The sequence below is a fragment of the Peromyscus leucopus genome, chromosome 16_21 (assembly GCF_004664715.2).
Source record: "Peromyscus leucopus breed LL Stock chromosome 16_21, UCI_PerLeu_2.1, whole genome shotgun sequence".
In the NCBI taxonomy this organism is placed as follows: Eukaryota; Metazoa; Chordata; class Mammalia; order Rodentia; family Cricetidae; genus Peromyscus; species Peromyscus leucopus.
The window spans coordinates 39,251,575-39,266,280 of NC_051084.1; the positions used below are offsets into that span (position 1 = coordinate 39,251,575).

Genomic DNA, 14,706 nt, shown 5'->3' on the forward strand with positions numbered 1-14,706 from the left:
TGGGAGTCATTGGGCCGGAACGAAAATACCATTCGCGGAACCAAAGACCTGTTCGCACTGTGATGGCAACGGCGTGGTGTGAGTGTCGCACTGGGTCCGCTTGCCTCCGTTCCGCCCCTTCCGGTCGCAGGGACGTTCAGACTGGACGGAGCGGTCGCGGGTGAGTGGCACTGCGGGAGCCAGAGGCCTTGCGTGTTTTCACGTGGGCTCTCTGCAGATGCTGACTTCCTTTTGCCGTTCCGAGTTGGAGGTCCCGGCGACGTAAATAGGTCTGTGCCCAGGACCCGTTTCTTGGACCTCTGAAAGCGGCCGAATTGTCACTTTATCCGGGGGTTGCTGCGTCGCCCGGCTCTCTGAGAGCCTCTCTCTTGCAGCTCCAGGTGTGAGCCATCTGATATTCTGAGGGACCACGGAGGTGGTGGCCTTTGTAATAGACTGATGGTGTCATGAAGGAGCATAGATCACTATTCTGAAACGAAATGCGGAGTCCCGGTACCAGCAGGCTCTGGTGTGTTACCATGGGAATGTCTGTAGCTTTTTCAGTGCTTCTGGTTTATAACTCTAGGACGCTCATTGAGCATCAGTGAAAAAAAGAACATTTAAAGAAGGCAAAACTTAATTTTAAGTTATTGCGACTTTAGAATGCAGTTTTTAGAGTTGCTGTTTCCTAAAGACAGTGATTTTGCAAGCTGCTGATCGTCAGCTATCCTGGCTCCTTCTCTTTTGGCTGAGAGACCGTTATGACAGCTGCCTACTACTTTTTGGCCCAGGAAATTCAGGGAAGAGAGACAGTTGTTGATTTTAGAGATCTCAGTTGATTGCACGGGGAATTCTATGTTTTACATTTTCAGGAATGTCAACTCCTCATTATAGATATATACCTTTTCTCTTTAGAAATAAATAAATAAAACCCTAACAGCTTAAGAGGTGGTGGTGTAGTTTGGGAGTAAAGACAATTTACATTCAAAGTCATTGTAAGAAGCAAAACAAAACAAAAACCCCAACAAAACAAAAACTAAGAACAAAACTATGAGACGTTGGGGGTGAGGGAGAAGAAAAATGATTTTGTCAACCTTCAGATTTTTCTATATATACACATATATTCACATATTAGAAAATAGAGATAAGTTATATATCTCATGTGCTAAATGGTATTTTCCAGTTTGTTTTTTATGTGTGTGGGTGTTTTGCCTTTCATATATGTGCACCATGTGCATGCAATGTTCAAGGAGACCAGAAGATTGCCAGAGCCCCTGGAACTAGAGTTATAAACATGTGGTCACTGGGAATCAAACTTGGATCCTCCGGAAGAGCAGCCAGTCTCTTAACTGCCGAGCCATCATCTCTCCAGCCCCATTTTCTCTGGTTTTTGCAGTGGTGGGTAGGAAAGCTGTTGTACAGTAGATGGCAGTATAAATTGCTTTAAAGTCTGCAAGTTACATGCCCAATAATAATAACCTGCCCTGTGTTTCGAATGGAGACAGCCGCTAAATGGTAAACTAGCAGATTACAATAGAGCACAGTATTCAAGTAAGATAGGGCACTGAGAGTGTTAGCAGTAGTATGACTGAAAATGGTGAACAGTTTGGGGAAGGTAGACCTCACTCAATAGAAGGTAATGGTGAAACTGAAACAATGTGATCCAGGTAGACCTTGTTGCTAAGGTAAGGTTTGAGTCAAAAATTGAAAAAGAAAGACATGTCAGGGTCATTCCAGGCAGTCAGAGGGAGGAAGCGCTCTCCACTTGGCTGCTTCCAGGTCATGCAGAAAGCCAGCTATTCTGACGAAGCAAGAAAGTAGTAGGAGATGAAGGAGAAGATGGGGAAGATGGATGGAGGTTGGTAGTGATATGTAGTAGCTTGCTATGTGAGGGTAAAGATTGGATTTTCATCCTGGTAAAGTGGAGAGGCACTGGAGGCAGGACTAACTCTTGAGCCCAGGAACTCGTGCATGCCCAGCAAACGTTCTACCCCTGAAACATTCCCAGTCCCAGCTTTTTTGCTGAAGTTAATGCAGGGTTCCTATACCTTCGGTGCTCAGTTTCCTTTTTTAATGTCAACTATTAGTGTAGGGTAGTCATTACAACTGCTGAATCAAATTGATACATTATTAATGTTATTTGCTCTATTCAGACAGGTTTTTTTAGTTTTGCCCAGTGTCCTTTTATATTCCAGGATCCCACCCATGTGCCAATGTGGTGTACACTATGAATAAACATTGTAACTCTTAGGGTCCTCTTGGCCAGTTTCTCAGTCTCTAGTTTGTGATGACCTTGATAGTTTTGAGAAGTAAGGTATTTGAGAATGCACTAGTGAAGTGTTTTCCACAGTGTGGAAAGTTAGGGTCACTATTGCCATGGTGAAACACCATGAACAAAAAATGCAAGTTGAGGAGGAAAGGGCTTATTTGGCTTATGCTTTCATAGTCCGCCATTGAAGGAAGTCAGGACAGGAACAGAAATAAGCAGGGCTTATTTCAGGTTGACATAAAACTAGCCAGCACACACAGTGACCCTCAGTTAGGGTGGCTTTTCTCTTCAGTGGGATATGTATGGACTTTGGGGTGGAAGACATCGCATTACATGTCCTTGTGTCAAGTGTATTGACATTTTTGTTTTATTTTGTGATAGGTTTCTACTATGTAGTACTGGCTGGAATTTTGTCAGCTTCTATCACTGTTGGTGTCACGTGTCCCTGATCACCTGGTGGAGGTAGTGTTTTCTATAAAGGTGATTTTTCTCCTTTTCTATAGTGCACCCCTAAGAAGCAAGTTACTCATCATAGCACACATTGAAGTGAATAGTTTTCTCTTCTCCAGTTAATTTACCTATGTATATAAGTGTGGACTTTCCCACATTTTTTTTGTTGTTGTTCCAGTTATAAGCGGATACTTTGTCGTGTATTTGTGTAAATCACTCGGGCCATTGGGAATTCTCTCAGTTGTGTCTGTCCCTTTAATACATTACCGCAGGTTTGCGTTTTTTGAGTAGCCTTTCTGATGCTAGAGGGTGCAGCAGACTGTCAGTTGTTTCTTGAAACCTAACTGAAAAGTTAAGTGGCACTAAATGAATTGGATTTGCAGATGATACTTAACTTGGAAGAAATGTGAGAAAATAGTTCGACATTTGATTAAGTTAGCTGCTGAGCAGTTTTTCTGAGCTCCAGCTCTTCTTGGGTGACACCTTGGACCTCCAGCTGTTACTTAGTTCACATCACAGAAGAGGGTTACAAAACTGGGGGGCGAGAATCTGGTTGGGAAGTAGTACAGCACTTACCCTATTTGGGGTCTAGAGCTAATATTTCTGATGTTATATAGAATAGATCATTTGTAAGGTAGGTACTGTTTTCCTTAGAGGGAAAAACGGTACACACAAGTAATCTGCCCAAGGAATACATAGAGTTCATGAATCTCATCTGTCTATTCCCAGTTTGCATTAGGCTACACCTGTTTCATGCCTGTCTGAATAAGTAGGACTCTCTGAGGTTACAGAAGCAATGCAGAAGAATCATTTTTAAAAATATAAATAGGCCAAAAAGTGGCCTATTTTTGTGTGTATGCATAGTGGTGCACATGCATTTGTATGCGCATGTATATGGAGGCCAGAGATGTATGCCTTGGACATTCTCCATCTTATTTTTAAGACAGGGTCTCACAACCTGGAGCTTTCCAATTTGGGTAGGCTGGCTGGCCGGCATGCTCCAGGAATGTCTGTACTCCAGCTCTGGGGCTACCGACATGGGCCATCATACCTAGCTTTTCCATAGTCCTGGTTATTTGAACTCAAGTCCTCAAGCTTGCACAAAACGTACTTAGCAACTGGGCCATCTTTTCAGCCCCAGACGCTCATCTTTTTTGTAATAGAAAAGTGTTAATGATCTAGTGAAAATGCACTGGGCTGCTAGCTAGGAGAGTCGGGTTGGAGCACATGTGCTTTTTGTTTTTTATTTGTTTGTTTGTTTGTTGTTTGTTTTTTGTTTTGTTTTTTTCTTTTTTGCTTGTTTGAAACTAGATCTTGCTGTGTAATCCAGAATGGCCTGGAACTCAAGAGTCTTCCTGCCCCCGGGCTCCCCAAGTATAGGATAATAGGCATGTGTCACCAGTGCCCATTTGTACATAGTCTCTTAATGGCTAGATACTCTTGGGTAAATGATAGCTTTCTGGAAATTATTTTCCTCATATGTAAAATAAGAGGGTACTTGGTTCTGATTCGAAGAGGTGGAATTTTTTCAGTCCTGTCTAGTTTCGTATTTTCTGTGATTTCTTTGACAAAGAAAAATGACCAAGTATTTTTTATACTCGCTGTGAAGAGTTTCAAGTGATAGAAACTCCCATTTCCCAGTTTTGTGGAATTGACATAGACTCTAAACTCACTAGGTGGAGTTAGGATTGCTTAGTGTATAATGACTACCTATGTTTTACTCCTACAGAAGGGGGAAATCTGTCTATTTTTAATGTATTTGACCAGCAATCTGTTTCCTACTTCTCAGCTTCTAAAGAAAAGAATTACTATACTTATGGCTGGCATTTTGCGCTCAGTATTTCAGAGGCCTCCAGGCAGACTCCAGGTAAGTTTTCTGTGTTTCTCATAGAGCTCAGGCTGACTTCAAACTCACTGTGTAACTGAGGATAACCTTGAATTTCTGCCTGCCTCCACTTCCCAAGTGCCCAATTTCATGCAGTGCTGAGGATTGAACCCAGAGCTTTGTGCATGCTGGGCAAGCACTCTGCCAACTGAGCCAACTCCTTAGCCTAAAAGTTTGGGTTTTTCCCCCCTCTCTTTTTGATTATAGAACACAAGCAAGTTAGTCTATTTTAAAGCTCCTTTTTGCTATCAATTAGTTGGTTTTGTTTTGTTTTATTTATCTCATGGTACCAGAGATCAAGCTCAGAGCCTTATGAACACTGGGCAAATGCTCTGGCTGAGCTACACACTGGCCTTTATTTATTTCTGTTTTATATGCTATTTTTCCCTAAATATTTTTAACCACAAGACATCTTTTACTATAGATCAAGCCAATAAAAAGGCTACTGCTGAGTCCCCTCTTTTAATGTTAAAAGTTTTAGGGGAAACCCTTCAATTATGGCAAGAATACATTTTCAATCACAGAAAGTCAGATAGACATAGAAAAAGCAGAAGATAATCTCCCAAAGGTAGGAAGTGTAGCCAGGCGGTGGCGGTGCACACCTTTAATCGCAGCACTCGAGAGGCAGAGGCAGATGTATCTCTCAGTTCGAGGCTAGCCTGGTCTACAGAGTGAGTTCTAGGACAGCCAGGGCTACACAGAGAAGCCCTGTCTTCTGAACACAAACAGACAAAAAGAGTTGGTGAATCATGACCTCCAGGGCAAATTTGAGGATCATCACTTATAAAAATGATTTCGAAGCAGCCCTCCCATTGGTTTGCATAGCACCTCTTACTGCAGTCAGTGTTGAGTGTTACTGTACTGGCAGAGGCAAGTCTTGGTGATAGAGACTGGGTAGCTCAGAGGTGGAAATATTTGCCTCTGGCCCCTTAGAGAAGGAAGTTACCAGCTCTCGGACAGGAAGTCTATGTGTGTGTGCTTTACACCTTGCCCTCCCTTAGTGCTTAAATGAGATGGATCCATCCAGTGCGGGAGCCAAGTTAAATCAGCTATTTACTGTATTTACTATAGATCACATTAGAGTACACATTTGTTACCTAAACACTAATAGATAGGGATTTTCACACTACACAGAGTTCTAAATAACAAATATTTTCTGTTTCAGACTGTGAAAAAAGATGTGGAATCTCTCATTGGTACAGATTGGATTCGTCACAAATTTACCAGATCAAGGATTCCAGATAAAGTAAGACCTGTTTCTTTTTAAAGAGTATTTTTAAAAGTACCTAACTTTATAAAATTGCACCTTTAAAAAATGTATTCATTGTGTGTGTGTGTGTGTGTGTGTGTGTGTGTGTGTGTGTGTGTGTGTGTGTGTGTGTACACATGCCCTGACTTTGTGTTTGGAGGTCTAGAAGACAATTCTGTGGAGTCAGTTCTCTCCTACCATCATCTGGCTACTGGGGAGTGGAACTCGGGTCTCAGTTGTTAGGCATGGTAACGAGCACACTGACTCTCTCTGCCAGGTCCCAGCCCCTCTAGTGCTAGTTTCCTGTTAAGTTGCACGTGCGTGTAACGTAGATGGTGACTTTCTGCTCCTGGTCCCGCTGGCTTTCATAGGAATGGGCTCTTACTACTTCCTAGTCGTCTGTGTATTCCTGCTTATGGTTTTCCTTTATATAGTGTGGTTTTTATCACCATTGTCCAGAGACAACAATGAATCTTCCTATTGAGACCATTACCGTGTGACTTCCTGCATGAACCATTACTGCTTGACTCTGAGCGGTTTTGTTTTTTTTTTAAGTTTAGATAACACTGACTAAGCCCTCCATTGACTTTTTTGTTTTGTTTTCATTTTGTTTGGGTTTTACTTGCTTTCTTGCTCTCTGATTAATTAAACTTTATTTTGTAAGACAGTTTGACTATACAGAAGAAAAGGATCAGAAAATCACGAGGCTTCCTCTATGTTTCCTCTTTCCAACACAGTTTCCCCTGATATGGAACATTTTGTGTTGATAGAGAACAATTGTTAAAATGGACGGAGCAAAGCAGACATTAACTACAGGCCATCATTTGCACTAGGGGTCACTCTCTATGCTGTGTATCCTATGGATTTTGACAAATGTATCATATCATGTATTCACTGTTTCAGTGTCACACAGAAACCACGCATTGCCCTAAATGTCACTTGTGTGCCCCCTGTTAACTTCCACCCATAACTTCTAAACCCTAGCAACCTGTGCCCCTTTTACCCCCTTTCCAGTTTTACCTTTCCCTGAATCTCACATAGTTAGAATCATACAGCCTGTACATAGTTTTTTCCAAACCCTTTCATGGCTTAATCATTTATTTCTTCTTATAGCTGGATAGCAGTCAATTTTAAGTATTTATATAATTTACTTATGTACTTGCCTACTGATGAACATCCTGCTTGCTTCCGGTTTGGGGCAATAATGAAGCTGTATAGGTACTTGTGTGCAGTTGGAATGGCTGTTAGTTTTTTGATGTATTGGGTAGATATTTGGGAGCACAATTACATAGTAAAGACCATTTAGCCTTAGCCTTATGTTTTTCCCTCTGCTGTACATTAATTTTATTTTTAGTTTAAAATGTATTTATGTGTGTAAGTTCTCTGGCTGCCTGTATGTGTGCGTACCACGTGAGTGCCTGGTGCCTGTGGAGGTCAGCAGACAGCAGCAGGTCCTGGGAACCAGAGCTACGGACGGCTGTGAGCACCATGTAGGTGCTGGGGATTGAACCCTGGTTGTCTGCAAAAGCAATGATTGCTCTAACTGCTGAGCCTCCTCTGCGGCACCACCCCCTAACTTTTTTGGTGTGATAAGATATACAGGACAGAATTTACTGCTCAGCCCTCAGTTTCTGATTCTGAGTCTTCAGCTCTGGGGAGACTCATTTCTACCGACTGCACTGGTCGAGAGCCCCCTTCTAAAAGCTGAAGGCTGTGGTGCTCCTCATTCACCCCCAGACAGGGTCTCTCTGTGTGGCCCTGGCTGTCCTGGAACTCCCTCTGTAGACCAGCCTGGCCTCGAACTCACAGAGATCCGCCTGGCTCTGCCTCCCGAGTGCTGGGATTAAAGGTGTGCGCCACCACTGCCCAACTGGTATTTTTCTTTGGACTGCTCAGACTGAGGTTGAGGATTACATAAAGATTAGGGATGGGATCATTATGTAATTTTGTTTGTAGGTTGGTGTGTTCGTTTTTTTAAGAGAAGGAATAGGCCATATAGAAAAGCTATAAGTTGGAAGAGTTACCATTTATAATTTTCCCTTTCTAGGTGTTTCAGCCTAAACCTGAAGATCATGAAAAATACGGTGGGGACCCCCAGCACCCTCATAAACTGCACGTTGTTACAAGAATAAAAAGTACAAAAAGGCGTCCATACTGGGAAAAAGATACGATCAAGATGCTTGGACTTCAGAAGGTATGCAATGATTCCGATAGTCATGTTAGTCTCCATGTGCTTCAGTGTCAGACTTTGAAACCCACACTACATGTATGTGTTATGTCTTAAGTTTAATGTGTTACTTAGCATGACCAACTTAAAAATTAATTTAGAAAGGATGTTCCTTCAATTTAATGTTTTTCTGAAATGGTACCACTGCCTTTTAAATTGATCTGTGATATTGCTCCTCTTGTTCATAGGCACATACCCCTCAAATTCACAAGAACATCCCCTCGGTGAATGCAAAGTTGAAAGTGGTTAAACACTTGATACGCATCCAGCCCCTGAAGCTGCCACAAGGACTTCCCACAGAAGAGACCATGTCTAGCACATGCCTCAAGAGCACTGGGGAGCTGGTGGTACAGTGGCATCTGAAGCCTGTGGAGCAGGAAGCAAAGTCCTGATGCCACACAGCTGAAATTACAGATCACAGTTACTGAGGAAATGGTTCTCATTAAAGTGTATTTCAATCCAGTCATTTCCACTGACGAAAGCTGCTGTGATTCTTTCTCGAGGTATAGACTTGGTTAAATTCTCTCCCTTTGTCCCTTAAGAATTTTACTCCATTGTAGGCAAGAATGGCATTGTCTGAACATCTAACTTTAGGCCCCTAACCCTTTAACAATGTGTTATCTCTTTGTAGAAACTGCTTTATTCTTTAATTGCTTTCTCATTGAATTCTACAAACATTGTGAGTGGCTATGATGTAGGCAGTCCTATGTTTCTGCAAGGAAGCACCCAAAGCTTATCGGGCAAGGGAGTTTATTTTTGTTCTCAGTACTGAAAAGTTCGAGCTAGGGCAGCATATCTCATGAGGACCTCCTGCAGGATCAAAGCATGAGAGGTGACATTATACAGTTTTTATGTCAGTGGTAGAAGAGATCGCAAGCAAGATAGGAAGCAAAAGCCAGGTGTGATGCACACACCCTTAATCCTAGCACTCAGAAGGAAGAGGCATATGCATCTCTTAGGGTTTCAAGGCGGCCTGGTCTACATCTTGAGTTCCAGGCCAGCTGAGACTAGGTAGTGGAACCCTGTCTCAAAACAGACAAAACTCAAGAGACCAGACATAATTTTCTGTAATGGTTTCCATTTGCTGCAAAGAGAAGTTTCTTTGATTCTGAGTGAGAGCTACACTTAGCTACAGGCAGGGATACCTTCTAGACTGCAGGTAGAAATTATAGTGGTCTCTCTAAGACCCATGACCTCACCAGCTGTAGGTGGTTGGTAGGATCTCTAGTACTGGGCATGATTTCCCTCCAGTGAGGAGATCACTGACTGGGAGTTCAGCCCCAGTCAATACATCCATCCACAGCACAACTCCTGCACATAGGCTCAGGGAACATCTTAGAAGTGGAGGCAGAAAGATTGTAAAAGCCCGAAAAGCAGAAGTTTGCTGTGAGATTTTATCTCTTAGAAATGACAGGAAAGCTACACCCATAGTACCTCAACAGTGTATGGCTAGCTAAACAATTCCTGGACAATAACAACACCAATAGACAGACTAACATGGAAGGGGGAAATCTCATGGGTTTGCAGGTGCTGCACCCCTAGACATCTACAGCAGTTAGTGACTGCTGAGATGGAGAGTAGTTCTCTCCCAAAATCTGTCCTCTGATTGGCTATCCAATACAAAGTTGTCAGCCCTAAAAACATAGGCTCACAAGCAATACCGAATAGACTCGGCAGGTTATATGTAAACATTTATGCCTCTATTTCCCTGAGTATAATTATACATGTAATAATAATACGGCTATCAGTTTGAGGGGCGAGACTTGGGAGGGATTGGAGAGGGGAAGAGGGAATTGATGTCATATTTTAACTAAAAATGAGTGAACAAAAGAGGGAGCAAGAGAGTGAAGGGGGGAGACACTTTCTGACAGCCTGCTCACTGAGATGGGCACTAATACTTCTGCATGTGATGGCTCCAAGATCCTGTCACCTCCCACTAAGGCCACCTCAGAAACATCCCGCTGCATGGAAGATCAATGTTTTAGCACACAAACATTTGGGGGAAGCAAACCGTACTTAAACCGGAGCAGGTTCTTTGAGTGAACGCTACTGTCGGAGAATCCCAAAGCTGCCAAGAGAGCAAAGACACCACCTGAGGCATGAGACGCAGATTGTGGATAGAGCACCACTCTGCCTCCGTGCCTGGGACATGAACATGGGTTTATCTCCTCTCTACATTACGGAAGTATTTGTTTTGGAATTACAGGTCTGATTTAGCCGGAACTGGATTACTGCACTCTGCCAAGATAAAACATTCACTTCCGTATAAATTTTTCCTGCTGGAGCGAGGGTGTATATGAAATAACGGTGCTTTAGCAGGTATTCAGCAGGCCATTCTGTTTTAAGCATTCAATAGGGTGGTGTTTGAACTTCCAGGAGTCCTCTGTCACTAGTTCAGGTTACCATTTAAAGAGAGAAGTGGGGTAAAAGAAACAGATCAGTACAGTCTTGCCCTGGGACCTAGGTTTGCTCCTGAGAAACCATGTTTAAAAAGAGCTAATCATACCGGCACTCCCTCAGTAATCCCAGCACCGAGGAAGGACAATCCATGGCCTAGCCTACTTGCCAAGTCCCAGGCCAGTGAGAGACCCTCACTCAAAAATAAATAAAGGATGATGCCTGAGGAATGGCAAATAAGGTCCGCTGGCCTTCATGTACATACGTATGCATATGCATCAGTAGATACACATAATGAATAGGAAGAAATATCAGATTTTTTAAGAATTTTTTTTAAGTTTATGTGTACGTGTGTTTATTTGTATTTATTATTATCCACATGACCTCTTATGTCTACTGTAACCCACTATGCCCTCATCTTAAATTCCTACATATGCAAAGATCCTATTTTTAGGAAACATTTATTTTTAGCAGTGTGCGTGGGTATGTACAGGAGTGCAGGTGTATGAAAAGACCAGAAGAGGGTGTCAGATGCCCTGGGTCTGGAGTTACAGGCCATTGTGAGCCACCTGTTGTGGGCACTGAGAACCAAGCATGTGGCCTCTGGGAGAGCAGCATGAACCCTTAATTGCTGAGCTGTCTCTCCAGCCCAGGAGAATCCTCTCATTTTTCTTTTTCAGATACCTGGAAAAGTAGGACGTTATAAGAACTCTAGGGAAGATTCAGTAGTGAGAAGCCTTTGGGAACTCGTTAGTGGAAAACTTGCACTCTAGTGGCCCTATATTTTTCTTTGTCCCTGGTCTGTCAGATATTCTAGGCCCATAGCCAAAATTGGATGTCCCAATGTTGCAGAGAAACATTGGGTGACTGTCCAGGCAGCCAGCTGTTTCTGTCATTTCTTGCATTTTTCGGAAGTTGCTTGCTTGCACTTCCTGTTCACTCAGGTAATGTTATTTTCCTTCTCAGGTCTTTGATGGGGTTGAAGACTAGATGGTTACAGTCACAATCCTCTGGAATCTTACCTAAGGGCATATTAGGCGCAGGACCTGGACTCTTCAGGATAGGACAACTATTTGAGTAGTCTCTGTAATTTGCCAGTTACCTATGGTCTGGACATCTAGAATGTGTTTCTTGCTTGATGTTGTTCTTGTTGGTTGTAGTTCCCTTTTGTTTATGTTGTTACCTTTTCTTTCCTCTGGAGAATACTTGATAATCGTTCTTATTATATATAGTTTTATATTAGGATTAGAACCTTCTTAATTAGACAAAAAAGGGAAAATGTTGTAGGAATTCAATTCTCTTAGCCAATTGGTGTTGGTGTAACTAGTCCTATGGGTGTGGTCTTCTCTGGGTACATGACTGGATAAGAACTGAGGAGCGAGTCAGGTAGCGGTGGCGCATGCCTTTAATCCCAACACTCAGGAGGTAGAGCCAGGCGAATCTCTGTGAGTTCAAGGCCAGCCTAGTCTACAGAGTGAGTTCCAGGAAAGGCATCAAAACTACACAGAGACACCCTGTCTCAAAAAACAAACAAACAAAAAAAAGAACTGAGGAGGAAGTTCGGGTGCTCTCTTGCATATGGAAGGTTTCCTGATGCCACACCACGGCTCAGTGACCTGGTCCGGAGCTTTCCACATCCTCTGGTGGACGAAGAGGCAGTGACTCCGCTTCATTCTGTATTCGTGAGTCTGTTATTTACATTTCATCCATTAATAAATTCTGGACCCCAGACTTCCATGGATTCCTGATTTAGGGTTCGACTGAGGTCACATCAATATTTACATACACATTTGTTACAGTGTCCTGTCACAGGTCTTAATGTTAAGTACTGCATTAAGGCAAAAGTGTCACTTTAACAATAAGCATGAAACCGGATTTTATTCCTTAATGAGCCCAAAGGTAATTGCAATTTTAATTTTACAATTATTGAATGTCTAGTATGTGTATAGCCTGGAGGAAACAGGAGTCCAAAGACTTATTTAAATGCTGTCTAGTTGGAGAGAGACCTGCCTGAATACTGCAACAAAACATGTCCCTGCCTATAGTGGGCTTGAAAATATCTGTGTCGTCCCTCTGGTATTAAATGTTAATATGGAGATCAGGAGAAACTATGTTGCTGTTTTTGGATTTCTGTTTTTGTTTGTTTTGTCTAAAGAGTTACAGTTGGAAAAATAACCTTAAATTCAACAGCCCACAACTAGAAGGGTTGTTAAGTTGAATATTTAGAGATGAAAATGTTTAAAGAAACAGTCCAGAGCATAGGCTGCTGTAGTCGCTCTCTGTTGTTTCCTAAGCAAATCCGCTCAAAACACTTGCGACCTCGTGGTTCCCATGAGTCAGAAGTGTGGTGAGAGCGTAGCTGGGTGGACCGCTTAGAGCAGTGGTCCTCAGCCCTCCTAAGGCCACAGTCCGTCAGTACAGTTCCTCGTGGTGTGTGACCCCCACCAGAGAATTACTTTCATGGCTACCTTATAACTGTAATTTTGCTACTGTTACAAATCTTAGTAAATATTTGTGTTTTCCGGTGGTCTTAGGCAACCCCTGTGAAAGGATCTTTTACCTCTCAAAGGGATTGTGACCCACAGGTTGAGAACCACTGCCTTAGAGTCTCACAGAGCTATTCTAAATATTAGTTCCTGCTAACGTCAGGTTCTCAGTGCAGACTGAGCAGGGACCTGCTTCCAGTCTCTGAGCTTATTGGCAGAATTTACTTCTGTGTGGTTGTAGAACTGATGGAAAGTCACCTCTTCAAAACCAGCACTTGATGAGCACGTAAAGCAAGACTGAGCATTTACAGTCCTCTTGTCCCCTCCCAAGGAAGAGAGGAGTTACATGCCTGGCTTGGAGGAGGCAGGAGCTATGGCTCCTCACAGTATCATTGAAACGAGTCCATCCTGTAGTATACCCCAAGGGCCGTGTGGGTGATGAGCTCTTCACATTGAGGTTCCTCTGCTTCACATGGTCTCAAAACCTTGTAAGGACTGATTCCTTAGTCCTTACTTCCTGACTCTAAGGATTGCTTCATTTGGATTTATCTGCTGTGGTCTGCATTTGTCTGGCCAGAGGTTTGGTCTGGCGTCTAGTAACCATCTGACTATTTCCAAATAAGAGTCAGATAAAAAGTGACCGGGGGGAGGGGAGTGGCACATGCCCAGCACATGGGAAGAAGAGGCAGGCAGATCTCTATGAGTTCAGGGCCAGTCTGGTCTACAGATCGAGTTCCACAACAGCCAGGACTACGCAGAGAAAGAAACCCTGTCTCAAAAAAAAGGACAAAGAGTCAGATATGAAACACTGGTCATTAAATAAAAAAAAAGGTTACCCCTCAAATGGCAGTCATCATATGAGGACTGATCTGTGTATTATTTCTGTCTATTTTTACTACCTTGAAATTATTAATATATGAAATAAGTGGTCTTAGGCAATAAATTCTTCATATTCTGTTTGCTAGCTTCCTTGTATGGAAAAATTGTCAGTCTGATAAAGGCAGTCATCTTTAAGCTCGGTAATTACAGAAAAATGCAGATGGGTATGTTTCTGTGTTCATTTGATAGGTATGATCAGGTATGATAGTGCATACCTGTAATCCCAGCGCTGGGGAGACTGAGGCAAAAGACTTGAGTCTGAGGCCAGCCTGGGCTGCCTAGCAAGAGCATTTCTCAAAAACACTTATATCAGTTGGTACATCAAAGAAAACAAATAAAGCTTTACCAAAGCAACATATGGCAGGGAATGTAAGAGGGAGCAGAGCTGCTGACCTCATGGCGGTTGGAAATGGATGGGAGGGGAAAAGAGGGTCTGGGGCTTGATATCTACTTCCAGGGTATATCCTCCATGGCTAGAGGACCTCTCAGTAGGCCCCACCTCTCGAAGATTCCACCTCCTCCTGTTGATGCCAGGTTGGGACCAAGCATTTAACGTAGGCTTTCGGGGGGAGGCACTCCAGATCCAAACTACAGCAACTCTATTCACCCCAATTTGGAGAAATTTTTAAAAGTGAAAAGTAAACTTTACAATGAGAAACCTGACTCATAATCATTATCTCTAAGAGGAACACAGGCAGCCGGGTGTTGGTGGTGCACGCCTTTAATCCCAGCACTCGGGAAGCAGAGCCAGGCGGATCTCTGTGAGTTCGAGGCCAGCCTGGGCTACCAAGTGAGCTCCAGGAAAGGCACCAAAGCTACACAGAGAAACCCTGTCTCGAAAAACCAAAAAAAAAAAAAAAAAAAAAAAAAAAAAAAAAAGGCAAC

The 14,706-nt window shown here is 42.9% G+C and overlaps 1 protein-coding gene across 8 annotated transcripts; it reads left to right on the forward strand.

Moving 5' to 3' along the window:
* Nucleotides 1-77: 77 nt before the first annotated feature.
* On the forward strand, nt 78-8,535 carry Mrpl30 (mitochondrial ribosomal protein L30). Of its 8 annotated transcripts, none has more exons than XM_028865719.2 (6): nt 78-160; nt 2,630-2,728; nt 4,488-4,565; nt 5,749-5,829; nt 7,880-8,026; nt 8,248-8,535. In XM_028865719.2, the coding sequence occupies exons 3-6, from the start codon at nt 4,515-4,517 to the stop codon at nt 8,449-8,451; spliced, it is 483 nt and encodes a 160-aa protein (XP_028721552.1). In that variant the 5' UTR covers nt 78-160; nt 2,630-2,728; nt 4,488-4,514; the 3' UTR covers nt 8,452-8,535. The 8 variants fall into 8 exon arrangements, with proteins under 8 accessions (XP_028721552.1, XP_028721553.1, XP_028721557.1 ...); XM_028865720.2 differs by having other exon boundaries at nt 2,630-2,710; XM_028865717.2 differs by lacking the exon at nt 78-160 and adding an exon at nt 162-269 and having other exon boundaries at nt 2,630-2,710.
* The last annotated feature ends 6,171 nt before the right edge of the window (nt 8,536-14,706 follow it).